The 21,061-nt window shown below is 42.1% G+C and overlaps 1 protein-coding gene across 3 annotated transcripts in view; it reads right to left on the bottom strand.

Moving 5' to 3' along the window:
• Positions 1-3,062: 3,062 nt before the first annotated feature.
• The window catches only part of PELI2 (pellino E3 ubiquitin protein ligase family member 2), a 68,253-nt gene continuing 50,254 nt past the window's right edge, over positions 3,063-21,061 (bottom strand). For 2 of the 3 annotated variants that reach the window (XM_041476761.1, XM_041476769.1), the window contains 4 exons: positions 14,723-14,824; positions 9,481-9,678; positions 8,995-9,183; positions 3,063-5,470 (listed from right to left, as the gene is read on the bottom strand). In XM_041476761.1, the coding sequence (XP_041332695.1) occupies positions 4,889-5,470; positions 8,995-9,183; positions 9,481-9,678; positions 14,723-14,824 (1,071 nt within the window). In that variant the 3' untranslated portion in view covers positions 3,063-4,888. The remainder of the gene's footprint in view (positions 5,471-8,994; positions 9,184-9,480; positions 9,679-14,722; positions 14,825-21,061) is intronic. The other variant, XM_041476776.1, reaches the window with a different exon arrangement.

Genomic DNA, 21,061 nt, shown 5'->3' with positions numbered 1-21,061 from the left:
TCCACCCCCCACCCCCCCAAACCAGCCTTACCTTCTAGGTTTGTCCTTTTACCTCACACCACCCAGCGTGCACACCTGTGACCAGTGCTCAGAAAACCCAGAATAATGAGAAAAACCTGTCAAAAGACACTGCAAGCGTGGGTTGTGTTTTCCTTCCAAGCTGTTATTTATTTGTGTACCTGCAACTGCATGGATAAACTGAGAATGAGGAGCCAAGGACTCACAGGAGGGTGAAAAACTGAGGATAGAGGAGGAAGAGTCAGGTCAGTTTTCCTAGCAGGCAAAAAATGGATTTAAATGCCTGTCAGTCCTCGGCACAGCCACATCCCTACCAATGGTTCTCCAACCACAGGAAAGTGTCAAGACTGTGGGATGGAGGAACAGAAATGTGATGGTCTTGGAGAAATTTCCTTCCACTTCCAGAAGAATGAAAAAATGGTGAGGAATCCACCAGCTACTGCAAGAGCACTAAAGGGAGAATGACCACAGCCCTAAAATATAATTAAGCACTAAAACATAATTAAGTACTGTTCAGAGTTTCTCACTATGACACACTCAGCATCTCTGGCTCCTTGCTCAGGCTCTGAAGCCAAACCCTCAAATTCCAGGAACTGCCACTAGAACACCAAGGAGTGTCTCACTGGGAAGGCCACGGGCTTTCCAGAGCATCCCAGACCTTCCCAACAAACTGAGGAGACTCCTCTGCAGGGCATGGATGAGGGCTGAAAGCAGAACAGCTCCAGTCACATTTCCAAGCAGTTCCTTGGCTTCAAGGTGGATCTGTCCCTACTGGAACCAGTTCAACCATGGCCTTCTTCTCTTCTGATCCCCATTCCCACCCTCACAATGGAAAAAAAGATTCCCCTTTAATTACTCAGCCTGCACAGTACTATGAGTGTAGCTTGATGCACAAAATGACCACATTTGAAAACAATTAAGGAATAAAACAGTCTTATGTGAACTCTCCTGTACAACTAGACAACTCCCAGCAAGAACAGCATTCCCCACTCATTTTCTTTAGACTTCAGCACTCTCCCAGAAAGCTGCCAGGAAAAAGGGAAGGGTTCCAGCTCCAGCATGCATGGATTTGACAGATATCATCTTAAAAAAAAAAAAAATCAGACTAGAAAAATACTTTTAATTCTAAGTTACGCAGTCAAAGCTGCTTTTGAGGCATTCAGATAGATTCAACAGTAACAGGTGATAAAAAAATCCTTATGGGATACACTGCCAGCATTGGAGATGGGATGCAGGGAACATCGTAACACTGAAATAATGAATAAACCTGAGGGTGGTTCTCAAGTATACTGACTCTAATTTTATTTATCCACAAACTTCTTTTTCCTATGGAGGTACCAGAGCAGAGGAGGTGTTTATGGAGCTGGGGGAAGGCAAGGGCTAAGAGCTGAATGCTCCATCATTTCACCAGAGCAGGGATTGAGGAAAATCATGTTACAAACTCTTCTGCCTTCCCAGCAAACCCAACTCTGCAGGACCGACCCTGGATTTGAACAGCAAAGTCCCTGAATTCCACAAAACCTTGGGAAATTGCTTCCCAGAAAAGAACCCTGCCCCTCTGCTCAGCCCTGCTGAGGCACACCCAGAGTGCTGTGCCCAGTTCTGGGCTCCTCAGGACGGGAGGGACACGGAGATGCTGGGGCAGGAACAGAGGGCAAATCCTCCCATGAGGATGGAGGGAGTGGAGCCTCCCTCAGGAGGAAAGGCTGAAGGACTGGGAATGTTCAGCCCAAGAAGAGACACTAGAGGAAACCCCATCAGTGTGTATAATCACCTAAAGGAGGCTGCCAAGAGGATGGACCAGGCCCTGCTCTGTGGACGAGAGGAACGAGCAGGAACTGATGCCCCTAAATTCCACCTGAACATGAGGAAGAACTTCCCTGTGCAGTGACCAAGCCCTGGGCAGACACCAGAGAGGGTGTGGAGCCTCCCTCACTGGAGATATTCCTATGCCCCGTGCTCCAGGATGGCCCTTCTTGAGCAGAGCTGGGACCAGACGAGCCCCTGTGGCCGCTTCCAGCCTTGCCCGTTCTGGGATTCTGAGAGTTCTCCTTGTGTTATACAGAAGGAAAAAAAAAAATCTTGTTTAAACAGTTTCAAACAGACACTTCCCTTGGATACAAACCATCATCCAGCGTTCTGCTTCACACAAGCCAAACACAGCAAGCCTGCTGGTGTGCTGTGTTTCCAGAGAGGATTCTTCCAACACGTACGTTCACTTTCCACAGGGAACAGAAGGGAGATGAAGCCCTGAAGCAGCAATTAAACTGCACGGTGAAGGGAAGGAGCGCAGCAGCTGGGGGAGGGAGGTGGTGCCTGGGTGTTTCCAGTCTGTGGGGGCTCACAGAGACAACCCCACGTGCAGACCCTGCTGAGCTCAGCCCGGGGCTGCCAGCAGAGCCGGGAATGCTGCACACACACACAGGGAGCTGCAGGGCCTGAGCCCAGCTCGCACCGGGAGCAGCTCTGGGCGAGCCCAGCAGGGAGGGAGGAGCGAGGCTGCCTCTCCCAGATGAGGTATCTGCTAACCAGGAATGACTGCGGCACCTGAGGAACCTGCACGGGCTCAGGGTGAGGAAGAGGCACCTCTGTGTCCGGATTTCTCTCCCACCTGGCTGGGCTGCTGCTCTCCGTGGAGATGAGCCACAAGGCTGGGAGTAAGGACTTGGAATATGGAATCACAAGAGGATCTCTTTGAAAAGGCACTAGGAAGAAGCATATAGTTGTAGGTTAACAAGGTTTATCCTGTTTCAAATCACTGAGTGGGACAAAAACTGTACAGTTTGGGGATTTTAGAAAAAAAAATGCTGCAGAGTTGTATGGTTTTTAACAGCAAAAGCATGAAAAGAAAAGTAAAGCTACTTTCAAATTATTAAAATGCTGAACATGTATACAGCAAAATTATACTAAAAACAGCAGCAGACAAAATCCATCCCATCACCATTGGCAAGGGACATGTAAAATGTTTATAAGGTTAATTATAAAACAATTTTACAACCAAAATATGAACAGGCCAATTCAAGTATATATATATACAGAATATATTAAAATCATATAAATTATTTATTTATACAAAGGGCACAAATATAGCAAAAAGCTATAGTTGATTAAACAGAACTGAGCTTGAATGATCAATTTCATCTAGAGATGTTATAGATTTCTCCCAAATTTTTTTTTTTTTTTAAACCTGGATAGATTGATACCTCAGATACCAAGAGTACAGAAAGCATAAAGAAAAAAAAACCCACAAATCAAAGAGTTATCATTCTGCATGAAATGAGCCTAACAGTGGGCAGGGTACATCTCATATGAAATTCTGATTTAATTATTTCCATAGTAAACATTTATCAACTCTCTTAAAAAGTCACGAATTTCAAGTGATCCACTTCAGATGTACCACCCTGGTGCATATATTTGATTACATTTGAATGTTGTTTGATTTGCAAACATTTGGGGGAAAAAAGAGATACAAACACAACTCAATCTGCAAAAGAAAAGGTGACAGATGGCAGCAAGTTGAGAAGTGAACAAAAATGCTCAGCTGAACTGGAAATGATGCTCTCCCTTCTAGTGAAAATGCTTTAAAGTGAGCTTAAAAAATAACTTATTTTAAATTGCTTTTTTTTAAATTTCAAAACGTAACAGCGAACAACCGCAATGCACTGAAGCTCTTGAGAATCTAAACAGTCCCAGCCGTGGGCGCAGATTTAAGGACAGACTAAGTGCTTTCCTGAATTCAGGTTTATGGAGATTAATTCTGTACCTGCTGTACCTAAACCTCGTGTGTGCTGTGGCACCACCCCTTCATCACTGCAGCAAAGCCTGGACACTCCTCTGGCTCCACCAGGCTGCCCAGGATCTGCCCCTGGATCCCTGGAAGTGCCCAAGGCCAGGATGGAGCAATCTGGGACAGGGAAGGTGTCCCTGGCATGGCAGGGAGTGAAACTGAAGAGCTTCAAGGTCCCTTCCCACCCAAATCATTTTGGGAATCTGTGGCCTCCACACGCCCAAAGGTCCTGGGTAAGGAGCACTGAGGGCAAGCAAAGCAGAAATAAAAAGGTCAGACTACACACACACAGAACATCAGCTTACACCCAGAGCTAAGTATGGAAAAGAGCAAAGTGGTTTCACCAGATGCAGGTTAAATGGAAAAAAACCCCAGAAAATAATCAGCCATCTCCCATACCTAATAGCCAGTGGATATCTACTACACTGAAAGGAAATCAATGCAAACAGGATTTCCTCAGTTTCAAGTAATCTTTGATGCCTTTTTGGCCAGCTGTGTTATACCATAATAGATATTTTAATAGCTCTTATCCTCTACTTTAGACAGCTAATTTTTCTCTTACATATCCAATTATCTCTAGTGAACATTCACCTATGGTTGTCCACACATTCTGTATTTGCTCCTTGAGAAACTATTCAAGTTAAATTATATTGCAAATTAAAGACAGTTACATTCTGTATGTTCCTTCTAGATTTGAAAAATAGGTTTTAAAGGCTTGTCAAAGTTTAGAAGAAAAAACCTTTCCATTAAAAAATCTTAGCTTAAAAAAATCATTTAAGACACCTTTTTCTGATCCAGGGTACTAATAAAAAGATTACAAATATACTACAATTGGACCAAGAAGACTCCATGAATATGCTGCTTTCGAGCATGCAACACCACTGATATCTGTCGAGTTCCAGGTATCAATGTATCCCAATTCCACCACAGTCCCTCCGTCTCCTCATCGCTTCCCCCGTCCCCACCCTACCACCCCCTATTAACAACATTATAAAAAAAGGTAAAACCTAAGAGTTAGTGGCAAAAACCTTCACAGTAAACCGTTCAAGAAAACTTTTATTGTGGTCATTGCCGTGCGGTTCCTCAGTCGATGGGGCCCTGAAAGATGAGCTTGACGCAGTTGTTGCCGCCGGAGAGCTGCGTGGCGCAGAAGGGGCAGGCGGCGTGGAAGGCGTGAGTCCCGTGGGGCAGCGGGATCTGGGACCAGTATTTGGCAGTTTTCTCGGAGCACACGTGTCCGCAGGGGGTGAAAGCGTGCGTGGGGGGCCCGGCGTCCACGTAGAAGCCGGCCTCGCAGCCCAGCCACAGAGGCACGTAGGGGCCCACGGTTCTGCACATGGGGCACTCGCGCTCGTTGGCTTCCGTGTCGCTGCGGTGGCCCCAGTTGTGGTAGCCGTGCACGTGGCCGCAGCTGAGGTAGGCCCAAGGCTGCTTCTCCTCCACGTCCTTCTTCTTCACCACGTCCTTGCGGGTCATGCTGGGGAAGGCCAAGGTGTTGAAGCCCACGGGGCACTGGGGCCTGGCGGCGTTGATCTCCTGCCGCAGCGCCTCGATGTGTTTCTGCGTCGGGGAGTGCAGGAGCCCGTCCGCCGTCCGCCACAGCAGCGTGGCCCCGCACAGGTCGATCAGGGAGCCGTCCTGAAGGATGTTGGTCTCGTTTTCTACCTGGTGGCAGGACACAAAGGGAGGCTGTTTAGCCTGGGAGTTTTTACAGACACCGCTGTAGCCAGGATATTTTATGAAAAATCCTTTGCTAGGATTTTTCTCCTATTCTAGCTGAGAAGCCTCAGAAAAGAAATGTAAACAATAACTATCTGATGGCTGTGGAATGTGGTCTGGACATTGTTTACCAAGAGGTGCATCTGTGATTGATTCCTGTGAGTTTTTTCTACTTAATAAACAGTCAAAGATGCAGCTGCATTGGACTCTGAGAGTCACAAGCTTTTGTTATCATTCCTCATTCCTCTCCTGTCCTTTCTAGCCTTCTGATGGATCCTTTTCTCTCTATTCTTTTAGTATAGTTTTAGTATAGCATTTTAATATAATATATATCATAACATAATATATCAGCCTTCTGAAACATGGAGTCAAGATCTCGTCCCTTCCCACGTCCTGGCACCCTCGAACACAACCATACACCACACCACCTTTCTCAGCATTAACCTGCTTAATTTTGTCTTATTGCTGTCCTGAATCCACCTCACCTCCTAACCTACATCTAGGATTATGACGAGCACTGCTCTCTTATTCTGTGCTTGTACAAGGGATTTGCATTTGTAGTTGCAATATAAATTATTATACAGTCTTTGGGCCCCTGAGCACGCATTTTTTTCCTCCAATATTGATTCTCTGTGCCTTTGTCATATTTCAGTAAGTCCTGATAGACTGAAGAAAAGACATGCCATTCCCTGAGGGCTGCATTAGCAGATTCTCTCCTGGAATTCCTTGCCCACACAACACTGACAGAAGCTGCTCACACAGTAAAATAAAAAAAGTAGTTTTTGGACTAAGAACTGCTACCCAGGTCAGGCCAGCTGTCCTGCCTCTCAGATACCATTTGTTCTGGGCTTGTGGCAAGGGTCAAGCACTGCAGCAGCATGAGCTCCCAGAGCGTGCCTCAGCAGCAGCACAGGTACCTGCATGGCTTAGCACTGCAGCAGACAGAATTACCAGTTCAGTTTCTCAGGTGACAAATCTGAAGCCACACAGGCTCAGCTTATGAACAATTACCCACCCCACTCATTAGCCCCCTTATTTAATGAGGTATTCCAAGCAAACACAGCCCCAGCGTGCACTGCCTAAAGGTGTCTCTCTGATTAAAAGCAGGTACTTACAACATTTTCAAGGGATTATGCCAAACACACATTGTACTTGACAGAAATATCCTTTATTTTAATGTCACACAAACGTATAAGCAATCCATGCTTTTGCTATCAGTTCATTAATGATGAATATATATTAAAAAGGCTGTTTATAAAATTAAAGAGAAAAACAGACCTACTATGCACAGAAAGCATGCAGACAATACCACTAATGCAGAACAAACAGCCAAATACAAACAAATACATTAAGTAGGTCACATGAAATCATCACATCTGCCTAAGAATACTATGAATGACAACCAATTTAGCATTTACATTTTAATCCAGTTTAAATTCACAGATTAACTGTGGATCATCCTTGCACAAAACACCTCAGTGGTACAACTCAGACTAGAGATGAGAGGTCACCAGTGCCAAGTAATTCCAGCAGAAAAAATGTAATGGTTCAAGTAGAGATGAGAGAAGCCTTGATCTGATGCTCTTTTCAGATAATTCCTTCACAAACAGCAAAACAAAAAGCTCCCTCATATGCAACGTGTTCAATTCATTATACAGCCTGCATTTGGTTTTATGAACCCAATCAACGAATACTGATCACATCAGTACCAGTGTGCCATGCAATTTTATTTAAATGAGAATTCAACTCATTTTGGATGCAGGGAGGGGGATTCATTTGTTTTGCTGTGCCTCTCTTCAGCAGCATTAAAAAGGTGTTTTGCTAACCACAAAGGCTGCAATTGCCAAATCATCTGTCCAGGTCCCCAGGCAACATCTGCCTGCCACCATCAGTGTGACAAAGCAATTTATGTGCTGAAGGGTGTCTGCTGAAAGCAGAGCAGCCCAACTCCAACTCCATTCCCCTAACTCCTTCTGCAGTCAAGTTTTCTGCAAAGCCAATGGCAGAGCTGCAAAGTCAGTTCACTGAACTTCTCTCCTGGTTTTATGTGTCACAGGTCCCTGGCAGCTGAAATCTCTCACTTCTGGGAAAAGCAGAGCTCATCCTGCCTCACAGGAGAAAACAGGAATAGACTTCCAGGCTCCTCTTATCTTCCCAGTGGCAGGTAAATCAAACAGAAGTGCTTTACCCAAACTGCTTTTGCACGGAAGTGCACTCTTCTGGCAGTACTGCAAAAGACAGCTCCGCATGCAGCAACTTCCAGACATCCCCATGTCCCAGGAGAACACTCCAGAGATGGAGATTCCAGAGCAGAGTTTATTTTGCTTTTACACTCTGTACTATTTCAGTTGGAAAAGTGGCATTAGCAGAAAGTTCTGAGTGTTCTCCTACACACTCAGGAACAGAACAGCAGTGCAAAATCTGCTGTAGCACCCAGATTTACACTCTCACAGTGCCACAGGGCCAGTCACCCTGTACCTGCCTCCATTCAAAGGCAGGAAAACAAATACCCTGTCACTGTTGAGCCAGAAGTGACATGGATGAAGAGTGACACATTCCATGCATTTTCAGAAGGCTAATAATAATTTTATTAGGAACCCATTCCTTTTTATCCTCTAGTTCTCTACAGGTGGACCTGATTGGTCCTTTAATCAAAACACCATCACTATTGGCTAATTAAGAAGACACCCATTTGTGAACAACCTTATGGGAAAACAGCTTGTTACAAAACACTACCTGTGGATTTTTCCATTTGATTATCATCTTTTGTCTCCAGCTCCCTGAAACTTCCCAGACTGATTCACAGGAAAGCTGATCTGGCTTTCTGTCTCTCTGACCACACTGTCACATCCACAGTACCCCTTGATTAATTTCAGTCACTTCCTGTTGGAGTTCTGGATGTTGAAAATTTTAGACTTTCTGTACAAACAGACTCTGAATTCCTGGAGAACACTACATTTGACTTGAAGCTATGGAGAAGGCTTCCAAAATTGATTGATAGCACTGAGATTACGAGTGTGTAGTTGGTTAGAAGTGTGTGATATCACAGGGTGGAAAACTTAAAAGAGTTTGGAGTTTTAGAATATAGTAATTAGTATGAAGTACAATAGAAGTTTTAGAGGAGAAGCAGGTTGTTCTTTACCTTCTTTCTTCTCCATGGGTTTGGGTGGTATTTTGTAGTTGGATAGCAAAGTCTGCATTCTGGACTTTGAGAGATTAGTTATTGTGTTAAAAGTGAAAATAATTTAGATTAATTAAGATAGTTTAGCCTTAAAAGACCTTGTAACAAGAGATGGTTAACCACTTCTGTGCCTTGTTAATGAAAAACTACTGAACTGCAGACTGTAACACTGATGAAAAATAACAAACACCTGAGTCCGAACATGAACTATCGCCTCAAGTACCTTCACTCCCAACCTCAACAAAAATAAAAATTAAAAAAAACCCCAAAACCAACAACTTCCACTTACCAGTTTGCCCCTGTGCTGAGCAGACCTGGTCTCCCGGAGCGTGTAGACGTCCCCACAGACGGAGATCTCCCGCCACACCCCGGGCTTGGACTCCTCCGTGAAGCCTCCCTTGGGGTGCATCACCAGCACCCCGTTGGTTGTCAATCCATCCATGTGGCCATCAGGGTTTTTCCACTTGGCTGCTTTTTCCTACGTGTGACAGTCACAGTGACTATCAGAAATACATCAAACCAACCTAAAGAAAATCCTCTAACAGTTCCTGAAGTGCAGCTTCATTGTTAAAGACAATTATGACCACGAGTCTCTGCTGGTGATAATTCAGGCACATAAACTGCAGTTTCTACTTAACACTGCAGCTGGTGCCTTGGAGTAATAAAAGTCTAGTGACAGTACAAGTTATCAACCACTACAAGGAGATTTGGGGGCTTGAAAGTAACAGATTATAAACCAGAGTTTGCTTGTAACATCATTATTAGCAGTACTTACACCAAGAAATATATTTTTAGACGAGTCAAAGCCAGCTGCAAAGATCCTTGCTGTGTATGGTGGGTTCCTGTCACAAACAATCCTGCAGGCAAATCGGGAGATGGTGCTCTGGGTAATCTGGGTTTCATCACTATTTTGATTTCCTGAAATAGTGTCTGTTACTACAAAGTCTATGGGGCTTTCTGTAGACCTCCCAACCTGCAAAAAATTTAAGATAATGGTATAAATAGAAATACCCACAGAAATATGAAGCATTGAGGACACAGTTTTGCCAGGTTAATACTGATGACATCAGCAAACTTATATCTACTGAATTTTTGGAAGACAAGATCCAACCAGAGACTAACCTGTATTTCCACATTTGTCCTAGGCAGAAATACATCACAGACATGGAATGACAAATTTTCACTTACAAGTGATGTTCATGCTTGCTTCAAACAGATCAACACAGCTGATCTGTTTAGTAAGTGCAATTTCACTAAAAATAGTATTATCACCTTGCCTTTCCTCATCCAACCACAGCAAATTACTTACCACTGCATTCTGTCAGTTAAGAAAGCACTAGCTTGGATTGACAAGTTTTATTCACATTTTCCAGTTCCAAATACATTTGCCATGAAAATGAAGGACTTTTTTTAAGACCCAGAACTTGGTTATTTTGATAAGCCATAACAAACATCTACCCACCTTCATGTTTTCAGGATTTGTAGTCCCAGAAAGAAGAGCTGTCAGGCAAAACCCACCCTATGTTGAAATTTATTCCTAATCATGTACATGCACTGCTAACAGAATTTAAAAACTTTCTTGAGTTAAGCAGAAATGAGACACCCCCAGTAGTGTGTAGACAGGAAGACTCAACAGACTCAGTAGTAGACAGAGGCAAAACCCACCCTATGTTGAAATTTATTCTTAATCATGCACATGGCATGACTAACAGAATTAAAAAACTTTCTTGAGTTAAGCAGATATGAAACACACCCAGCAGTGTGTAGACAGGAAGACTCAATAGACTCAGTAGTACACAGGAAGATTTTTCTGTCTTGTCAGCTAAAAATTTTAATTCTGAATCTGCAAACATCTGGGACAGAAAACTTCATGACTACATGGATGGAAGGATCTGACTGCCAGACCGACAGTGAGGCTTTATCAATATTTCTACAGGCAAATTAGTGTTACACCAACTTTGAGCTTAACTGGGAAAGTGGAGCTGAGGAACAAGAAGTGAACAGAATATTAATTTTACAGACAACTTGTGATCAAACAGAATTAGGAATACTCTTCACATGAAACTACCTTCAGTTATCAGGTATCTACATTGATATGAAATAACCTCCTCACTAAACATGATCTCACTGTTCCCCAAGAAGTTCCATTCTGCTCAGATCTTGCTCTTTAAGCCAGCTATGGGGAGCTACGTATGGTTCCATCATTAACAAACACATCTGCAAACTAAACCTGCTTTAAAGAAACACTGTTCAAGAGTCAAGGACATGAATATTATCCACACCTAAGCCTTGTCACAACTGGACTGACAGGAATAGTGCAGGGATCTCTGCTGTGCTTCTCTCTGCTTCAAGCTCTGCTTGCAGGCTGCAGTCTAACACAAGTCAGAATTCCTGTCTCCAATGACACATCCAGTTACTGTCTCCACATCACAGGGCTCAGCACAAGCAGAAAATGGGATCAGCTCCCTGCACATGAAATACTCAACAAGGCCTAATCAAAAGTCCAGATTTCAATTTCTCACAGAAAGTGTCTTCTAGAATACCCAGGAGAGAGAGTTTAGAAACTATTTAATATGGGATATTCCTGATTTATATAACTTGACAACTTGAAGCTAAATCTTACAAAGCAATATTCTTCTTCCTTTTACAGTATTATTTCTACCAGGCTTCTATTTTCCATCCAAAGCAATTCCTGCTAAGAGTCAGCACTGAGCAGCAGCAGGAACTTCATGAATAACTTTTGACTATTCTCCATCTGTACGTGGAGTCTCTTAAAGGATAATCAATAACAAATATGAAATTAATTTGTTCATAACAAGTTTCTGCCTCATGCAGTCTCTGAAATAGATCATTCTCTCAAAGCTTTTAGATGCAATTAGAGAAAAATCTGCCTCATTTTTCCTCAAAAGATGACAAAGTACACAAGTGTGGGCTCCCAGCCTTACATCACACTAATCATTCACCATGAAATTCCACTTTCTTTAGATACAACCATTAAGATCTATAAACAATGCATCTATGTGTTTTTTCAAACCTCTAGAATGATACGTGGTTTTTTATATAAATACTTCAGGACTTACTTGTGTCACAGGTAGCAAAATCTAGGCAAACTCAAATATTTTAAATATTTGGGTTTTTTCCCTTTTCCAGTTGAGAAAGCCTCCTAGAGGATCAGTCTCACGTATTGTGCTACTTTTCAGCATTCAATTTATTTGAAAAAGTGACCTTCAAAATCTGGCAATTTTCTCAAGCTCTGTATTAAATCATGAATTTGGGTTTGAGATCACCTGAAAAGCAAGTGCCTAAGGAATAAATGAAAAACCTGATGCTATCAACATTCACCCTGCAAGATTTTTACCTCATCTGCAGTTGCAGCCAGACCAGAGTCACTACAGACCCAGTCCATTATTCAGTGCTGCTTTTACACACTTCATTACTCATTTTTCTCCTGTTTTCCTCCACAGCACAGAAGATTTTCTTCTTTCTAGCAACTTCAGGCTGTATTTTGGGACCCTTCTTGTTAACTGTGTCATCTGATTCCCCTAAGTTACTTCCAACAAGAGCCCATAAATGTGCCAGGTGCTGCAGAGGCAGGAGTTGTGTCCTCTGCAGGTGATGGTTAAAGCTGGGTGAGAGGCAGGCAGTGCCTGGCTTTGCTGCTCTTGACAAGGCAAATTCTGCCAGCACAGAATTTAACAGCTGCAGGTTCTTGGGCTTCAACAGAATTTCACTCTGGTGAGAGTGAGAATTGGATTCTACATCTTCTGAAGGGTCGTTTTTCAGGAAAAAAAATCAATGCTTTGTATTGAGTGTACCTGCTTCTTGTATAAACTTGTGGTTATTTAGGGTAGGAGCTGCACATTTTGGGTTTCGTAGTGGCATGAGAAAGTATAATCAACCCATTCTCACCCCATCAAAACATGAAGGAAGAGGCTCAACTTCACCTAATGCATCATCAACAGAATGGTTAAACTCTGAGGAAAATCATTTATAGCAGCACATGGATGCTGGAGCATATAGAGCCTGGGATATACCAGAGGAACACATTTGTGCATTCTTTTTTGTAATTAAATGAAAAAATCTGACCTGGATGTCACTCAAACATGCATGCAAAGGTGCACAGCAGCATTTGCACACAGATTTCATAATAAAGTTCCATTTAAAAACCCAAAAAACAAAACTACAAACATCACAGCAGAGCAACAGCTCAAGAAGCACAGTGGGAATCAAGAACAGAAAGCCAAGTGATTTGCCCAGGATAATACTTGTTAACAGCAGTCCAAGTGGGGCCTCAAGGCTCAGGATAATCCTGTGGTCCAGGAATTATCCTTCCCTTTTCAACCTCCCACACAAGCCAAGAACACACATTTTAAGAGAACATCAAACTCCAAGGATTGTCTGTCCAAGTAATGCCTGGCCAACAACGAAACTCTACTCTGTGGATCAAAAGAAATTAATTTTGTCATTATGTACCACAGGGCTGCACTAAACATCCTCAAGGAACTTTCCTCCAACAGATTCAAGAGAACAGTTAAAATCTAATGGCTCATATAAATAATGGAAACCTCTTCAGCTGCTCTGGCACTGCTTCAGGGGGGAATTACTGCCACAGTCCTCAGACCACTCCTGCATCAGCCCCTGCAGGCAATGCATGGAATGCAATCCTCAGGAAAGAACCAGAGAGCAGAAACCTGAACCAGACACAGCACTCGAGGTCACACTGAGATCAAGTCACAGCAGGACCCCCCACACACCCCAAGACTGAAATGGTGTCTTATTCCCCCAAAAAAGCTGTACCCACCACTAGGACATTATGCTATAGATGTCTATACAGTATGCCCAGAAAAAGCAGCTGTTCTGCAACTCTTTATTCACTTCTTACTCTACTCAAAAAGAGGAAAAATTCAGCTTTCAAAAATGGCTTTTCAAAATTTATACACAGGAAAAAATTTTACTGTAGCTACTCAAGAGCTGAACAAGCATCACACAGTAACCCAAATGGATGGGTTACATTTTTCTTTCACTAGTCAACACAGAAAAACCTATTTCAGTTCACCCTGGCTGTTCAATCCTTCATTCTGCAGCAAATGAATAAGACTGGGTTTTAATCAATTCCTATTTGGACCTAATAGTTTCAGTCACACTGGGAAATTTAATATAGAGCAAAACACAGAAGTCAAGAGAAGCAACAACACCTCCAAAGAGTTATTTCCTCTCTGTCAACAGCACTCAGCTGCTGACCCTTCTAAATATGAAAGGCTGAATGAGGAGGGATAACAATTCCTGGCGAGATGCTCTAATTAGAGGTCAAAGATAACACAGACCTGACCAGTCTAGAATGAAAAAGGTTGTTTGGCATGTTGGGGTTCCCCAAGTTTGAAGTCTAAGTACACACAGGATTTCTGCTCTCTTATTATACATAAAAATAACCATGGCACAGAAAATCAATTAGGTTAGCAGATTGTTAAATGATGCAGAAAAACACAAATACAGACAGGGGATGCTGAGCACGTGTTGGACAATAGATGGGAGCTTAGAGAAACTCAGCCCACACCACCTGAGGGATGTGCACAGCCCTCAGGAACTCATCATAATGAGTTGAAATTATAAATATCATTTATCACTGGTTTGTCCCCCCTACTGCCCAGCTCCTTTTACTTTCCTTCTTCCCCATCCCATGTCCTACTCCTTCCAGTTCCTTTTTCCTCCAGCTACATGGTTAACTGGAGGGTGGTGGGTGTAATTCTGTGCTCACTCATGAATCCAAATAGAGCACACATTTCTCTCCAGTACTGTTTGTCTTTGGAGAAAAGGCAGAGTACAAATAAAGGAGGAAGCCAGTAAGAATATTAAGAGATGCTGCTGTGGGTTTGCAAAGAGCAGAATAATACCAAATTTTCCATATGAATGCAGACTGTGGAAATCCCACAGGTCACAGAGAATACCCAGAGGATAAGGCAGAACTGGGGTTTCTTATGTTGCTTTTAAAAAACAATCCAAGTATTTTAGAGCCTTACCTGAAACATGTCTGTATCTCTGTCATGAATATATTCCACTACAACTGTCTGGCTTCTGGATAATGTGTAAGAGATGCTGTGGTGGCCTTTTGAGCTGATTGCCTGGTGGATAAAAAAAATGTCTATTACACAAAAATATTGTAATCAAATCATTTTTCTACATAAACACCTTTGCTGTGATCAGGAAAAGCAGTGTATCGTAACATGTTATTACAAGGCTGGGTAAGCACATACAATAGGATTTTTTTTGTTTGTTTTTAATGGAAAACCCCAAGCAGCACTTGTTTGTTTCTAGTTCAGAAGTATCCAATACTTTTTTACATTTTTACATACAAAATACCACATTTTTTCCAAACACCTTTTTTCTCTGAAATTATATTAAATTCCCACCCCTTGCAGCAACTTGTACCCTAGCAAAGACTTGGAATTTAGGGAGCTTTGGCTTGTTTGTTTTTGAAGTGAACAATAGAACTGATTTCCAGTTAAAAGCCAGGACTTCAGGGTAAGTAAATTTATTATACATAAAATTGCTGGGCTCTTTCTGATAACTGGTGACAAAATCCAAACAATTTCAGTGTGATTTTCCTCATTAAAGGGTACTTCTTACTACCTGTCACAGTAGACTGGTATCTACAGATATGGATTTAGCATCAAAGATTAAGAAGGATTTCAGTATATAAAAGAAGACAAGAAGAGGACAGCTCCTGTTTTCTGCTTTATCTCACCAAGACTGAGGGAAACGAGCTGGGAAACTCAATCTATTGGCTAACAGGGAAATAGATGTAAATATAAAGGTCCATATAACCACACACAATTCTAGAAGGTAATGACTGTTACTGCTCAGAAAACACTTTGCAGACACTTAAGCAATGAATTAATAAGTTAATTAAGGCTTCCTCCAGTTTTCAGGGATAATCAGTTTTAAGGGGATAATTTTCTCCAAGAGGTTCTCTCACTTGCTCCTCTCCTTTGTTCTGCTTTTTACCTAAAGAATTCACAGATAGGGATGGTTAAACTAAACAACTAAATATATTCTACTCATCTGCCTGCCATCCCTCACAAAAGCCTAAATTATGCCAAAGCACCATCAATTATTGAACAAATCATTAAAAATCCTTCTGAATGCTGGAGGTATTAAAAACGTCTATGTGCATACTAAAAGCCTACTAAGGGTTAGCAAGAGTATTTGACACAGAATTATTGAAAACACGTAATGGAAGAATTGTTTCTTGCAAACCTCATGCATTTACAACCAGACAATGCTTTTAAAATGTGCTGGAAGTTCTAGCACCTGCTCTAGTGAAAAATGTCCTTTCCAATGGCAGAGGGGTGGAAGTGGATCATCTTTAAGGTCCCTTCCCATCAAACTATTCTACAATTAGGCAATACAGCCTTTCCCAGTACTTCTTTTCTGCAGTAAAGCTTTTAACAAAACTTGAAGACAAAGTCTAGGCATTATAACAGCTGAGAAGTGATGTAAACACACTTGGTAATCAGTAATAGCCAGATTCTGAATTTCCCAGATTGTTTGTAGTGTTTTGTAATAACCACTACAGTGGCACACAGTTGCAAGAACAAATGGCACCAAAATGCAGTTTGGATTCAATCACTAACACTGTGACCTGCCAGGACACTGAGCTGTGCTCTCAAAAGTTTCTCCTCTGTGCCTGTTTGACAACTAAGAAAAGGATCTCAAACCCTGGGCAGGTCTCAGGTGCTCCTACGATAGAAAAGAAATAAAGGTGTTCCTAGGATATAAAGAAATAAAGAATTAAGTGAAATAAAGAAATAAAGAGACCCTTACACCTTAAGTTTTAAGCTTAATATATCAATAATCAGTTCATACTCATATTATCAGCTATCACCATTTCAAAGATCAGAAAGCAATAGCTTTCCTACACAAGATTTCACTCCCAGGCAGGGACGTGGCCCCAAGCTCATCCTCGTGTCAGACAAGCTTCTGCATCACCTGGAAGCTTTGCTGAGAACCCAAGCTGAAAGTTTTAAGGTCTGATGGAAAAAACACAGAGGGAAACACAAAGATTTCCTGAATTACTGAGTAAGGTCGTGCCCTACGCCTACAGAGCTCAGGGCTTAGATGTATTAATAATACTGACCAGGGTCAGTGTGTCCTCTGAAATTCCAGGGTAGAACATAATCTTCTTTTCTCTGTGTGCTCCTTTCCCCTCCCAACTTTTTTTTTCCCCCATCTACTCCCCCTCCCCTTTGTTTTCCATTATTTATACCCAGTTATTTTCAGTGAAGAAACGCTACATTTAATTTCCTGGAATTGTGTAATCATTTTTGGAAAAAGCCAAGAACATTATGAGAAATGTTTCAACTTGTGTGCTTTCACAGCCTGCTCAGCACCAAGTTACTCCAATTCAGACACTTTACAGGTATTTTAAGTGCTGATCTCAAAGCAACTGGCCACTTCCAAGTCAAGAAATTAAAAAAAAAAAAAGTGACAAGTAACAGTAATTTAGGAACTACATAAAACAGTGGACTCAGCACCAAGTTACTCCAATTCAGACACTTTACAGGTATTTTAAGTGCTGATCTCAAAGCAACTGGCCACTTCCAAGTCAAAAAATAAAAAAAAAGTGACAAGTAACAGTATTTTAGGAACTACATAAAACAGTGGAGTTAGGAGTCCTAATAAAACACTATTGCAAGTGGAATGCAGACACAGGCAAAATCATGAAGGATTTTGACTGCTTGAGGAAATATAGAATCACACTACTACAAGTCCCGAAAGACTCTGGAGACTGATTGCACAAATGTGGGGTTTTTTTGCAACCAAAAAAGTGAGTTGCCCTTTTTACTGCTTTTTGCATTCAAATTTTCAGACTGTTTTTCCTGTCAGCATGATTCCTTCCTCAAAACCCCTCCATGCTGTCAAATAATTGCCTTGGTGTAGCAACAAGTCGTGAGAAAGGCCCTGACTCCCACAAGAATTACAGCAGCTTCACAAGTTCTAGCAGATAAATTCAGAGTTTCAGGCTGGACAACACCACGTCCACCTTCCAGGCAGGAAACAGGACAAGAAAAAAACAAGAACCTGGCACCAAACTCTACTTCTGTTTCTTCACCTCCACTTCAAGGCTGCCAAGATCCACCAAAACAACACTGGGTATTTTCAAAGCTTTTTCTTAGAATCCACCAAGCTTTTGAGTGAGTGGAACTGTAGAATCATTTTAGTTTTAAAACACTTTAAAGATCATCAAATCCAACCATAAATCCCAGGATTGTGGTTTCACCTGAGTAGTCAGGGAAGGGAAATCTTCCTTCAGGCACTTCCAGCATTTTGGGCTCCTTTACTTGAGCAGTTTGTTCCTATTTTTTAGGTCCTTAAAAGTTTAATGAAAATTATCAATTGAACAGGAAAAAAAACCAAACCAACCAAAACACCCTGAATTAGTTTCCAAGAGGTACAAATGCTGGAAAAACCTCACTAACATCCATAGCCTGAGCCTACCAAGCCAATCCAAACCATGTGGCTCCAGGCTGGCCACAGCACATCCCACCCCTTGTCCAGCAGGAATGTTGGTGGGGAAGCACAGGCTGGGTGAATTCAGCTGCTACACAACACTTGGTTTTCTACTTTTAGCTGTCTCAAGGTGCTGAGTTCATGTAATTTCCTTTGGAGGAAACAGAGAGCAAAGTGAAGGTGAACTGACAAAAACCCTGTGGAGGAACAGGGGGAACAAACAGCAGCAAGAGATTTTTCCAGACTAATTCCACTGCTAGTGACTATGTCCACAGTGGGGCTGAGGGATTTTTAGAAGTCCAAATGCCAGACAAAAGCAGTAGGGGAACCCTGAGTGCCATATTCTACGTGGCATGAAGGGACAGATTTGCCCAGCACTTTTCCAGGACAGGGCTCGTGTTTGCACAGCAATGCATCCATGTCCAAGGGGCTTCCCACATGGAGGCTCCAAGCCTCACTGGATGGTGAGCAGGAAGATTCCTCCCTATAGCTCCAGGCAAATTCCACAGCTCCCCCATTACCTCAAGATTTGTGTTCTGGTGATTTTGGATCAAAACTGCCCAATTTTAACAGAGACTGAAAGGAGAAGGCCCATGACCTCACAACAACATGGCCCAAGCAAATGTTCCTTTTTATTTTTTATTTTTCATTTTTCAGCTTTGTTAGTAGCTCAAGTTTCCAGTTATATCCTTCCTGCTGGCTGGAATTACACTTGGCCTTGGTTTTTCCCCTGCCTCCTTACACACACTTTTTCATTCTTGCTCCTTTCTCTCCATTTTGAGAACAAAACCTCATTCCAGCACTTTGCCCTCACAATCAAAGCAGCAGCTAAAGGCTATGACTTACAAATCTGTCAGGTCTCAGAGGAGCCAAGATCAAATAGAGATCAAACAGAGTCTGCTTTCCCAGCAGCAACACTGCAACTCTGCCAGCCCCTGGAATATCTCAGTCCATCTGAATTCTTTGCTCTCCACTCACTCCCCTGGAAAGGGGATGTTATCAGTTTTATCATCATTTCCAGAAGGGAGAAAATCAAATTGTCTCACCCCACGTAAAGACACCTAGTAGATAAAGGGAATAAGAATATATAAAGGTTATATTTAAAACCAGTGTTTCTTAGCACTCTGCTTTTTTAGCCAAGATACAGAAAAAGGAGGGAACAAAACTGGAACTTAACAAATCTTCAGCAGATTATCCCCAAGAGCAGAAATGGCTCTTCAGTCAGAATTTCCACCTTTTTCTCCTACACTGAATTTATACCTGTGCTCAGCCAGATGTTCCCTCTCTGGGACCATGTCCTGGTGTGCCACAGCAAAGCCCTGCACACTGACAGTGCTGCTCATTCCAGAGTCACCTCCAGCCCCAGAGTTCAAGAACAGGTCAGGAGCTCACGGCACGATTACATCAACTTAACACTGTTAAGTCAAACCTTCCGTGTCAGGAGCGTGTCAATGAACTACAGAAGCAGATCCCAAAATTCTCAGAGCCTTTATTTGCAAAGCTTGCAGGGAACAAGTCTAAAACATTTCTAGAAATAGAGATTTTATTGCTTCCTCCTGGCTTGCAAGCCATGTTTCCAAGGAATGAAAAAAACCCCTCTGCATTTGGAAATTTAAAATTAATTCCCTTGTGGCAGGTAAGCTCCCCAAAGAGGGCAAGAGGGACTTAATGTTATTACGGTCACCAACTCTTGAGCACTATAGCAGAAATAAAAGCTAAAATCCATTAAGAAAGAGGCAGATGTCTCACAGGAAGGGCTGCTTCATCAGAATAGGATTTTTAGTTTAGTTAATTAGGTTGGATTAGGACAATAAAATGATTTATGGGAACACTTTAGTTTTCTTTGTTGGTAGTCGAGCTGACCGACACCACTGTGACGTGTTTAAAATTAATGACAGCAGAGCCTTCATGAGTTAAATGCTTTCAGACTTGGCTGCCAGCCTTCCATTGCTTTTATAAAAAGAGAACACAAGAAACACTCAGGGATGTCAGACAAAAGATCTTGCAACTTAAAAGGAAGCTTTAGCCAGCAAGGAAGGAAGCCTTCAAAAGTGAAGAACACATCCCATTTCCACTGGATTTTTGGACAGACTGGCTGCCAGAGCCAGCAGACTCTGAGTTATCGTAAGAAAACATAACAAAAGCTCCTGAGCATGAGCCACTGATATTTTACCCACATCAGGAAAGTATGTCCACTACTTGGGAAGTTTCCCAGCAAATTAAGAGAAATGCCAATAGAACATTAGCTAAAGACTGTTTGCAATTTTACTCTGTCTCTTACCTAACAGTAATTGCCCAGAATTACTGCTTCTCAAACACAGCATTTCAATAAATTTACACTGACCTTTGCCTACTGATACAGCTATTATATATATACTGTAATTTTCCTACAGCCTTCTGCAAAGAAAGACACATTATTATGGAAAACTTAAGGGCTTCCTAAGCCTGTAGGAGAGGCTGAAATACCTGAATCAACCAGAACCACTGGCCCAGCTCTTTTAACTCTACATCTGCTTCCTGCACAGCTCCACACAAGCCCATTCTTCCAGGATTTTCCCTTTCCTTATAAACACTGCAACTGCAACAACATCTAAGCAGTCATTTTTGAAATATCAATGTTAACACCTTGCCTGTCTTTAATACTTCAGCTGTCAATATTCTCTTGACATGACAACTAAATGAGTGTTAGGAAATGACCAAAAAAAAAAAAAAAAAAAAAAAAAGACCAAGAGCCAGTAACTGCATGTAGGGAAGGAAATGTGCCACCACAAAGAAATTAAATTTTGTCACTTTGAAATAACCTACATGTGGCACTGTCTGCAAACTCTGTCACAATGAACGAGCTGAAG

The sequence above is a fragment of the Pyrgilauda ruficollis genome, unplaced genomic scaffold (assembly GCF_017590135.1).
Source record: "Pyrgilauda ruficollis isolate IOZ18807 unplaced genomic scaffold, ASM1759013v1 scaffold110, whole genome shotgun sequence".
NCBI classification, from domain to species: domain Eukaryota; kingdom Metazoa; phylum Chordata; class Aves; order Passeriformes; family Passeridae; genus Pyrgilauda; species Pyrgilauda ruficollis.
The sequence above is the reverse complement of the archived record's forward strand: the minus strand, read 5'-3'. Positions and strand labels throughout refer to the sequence as shown.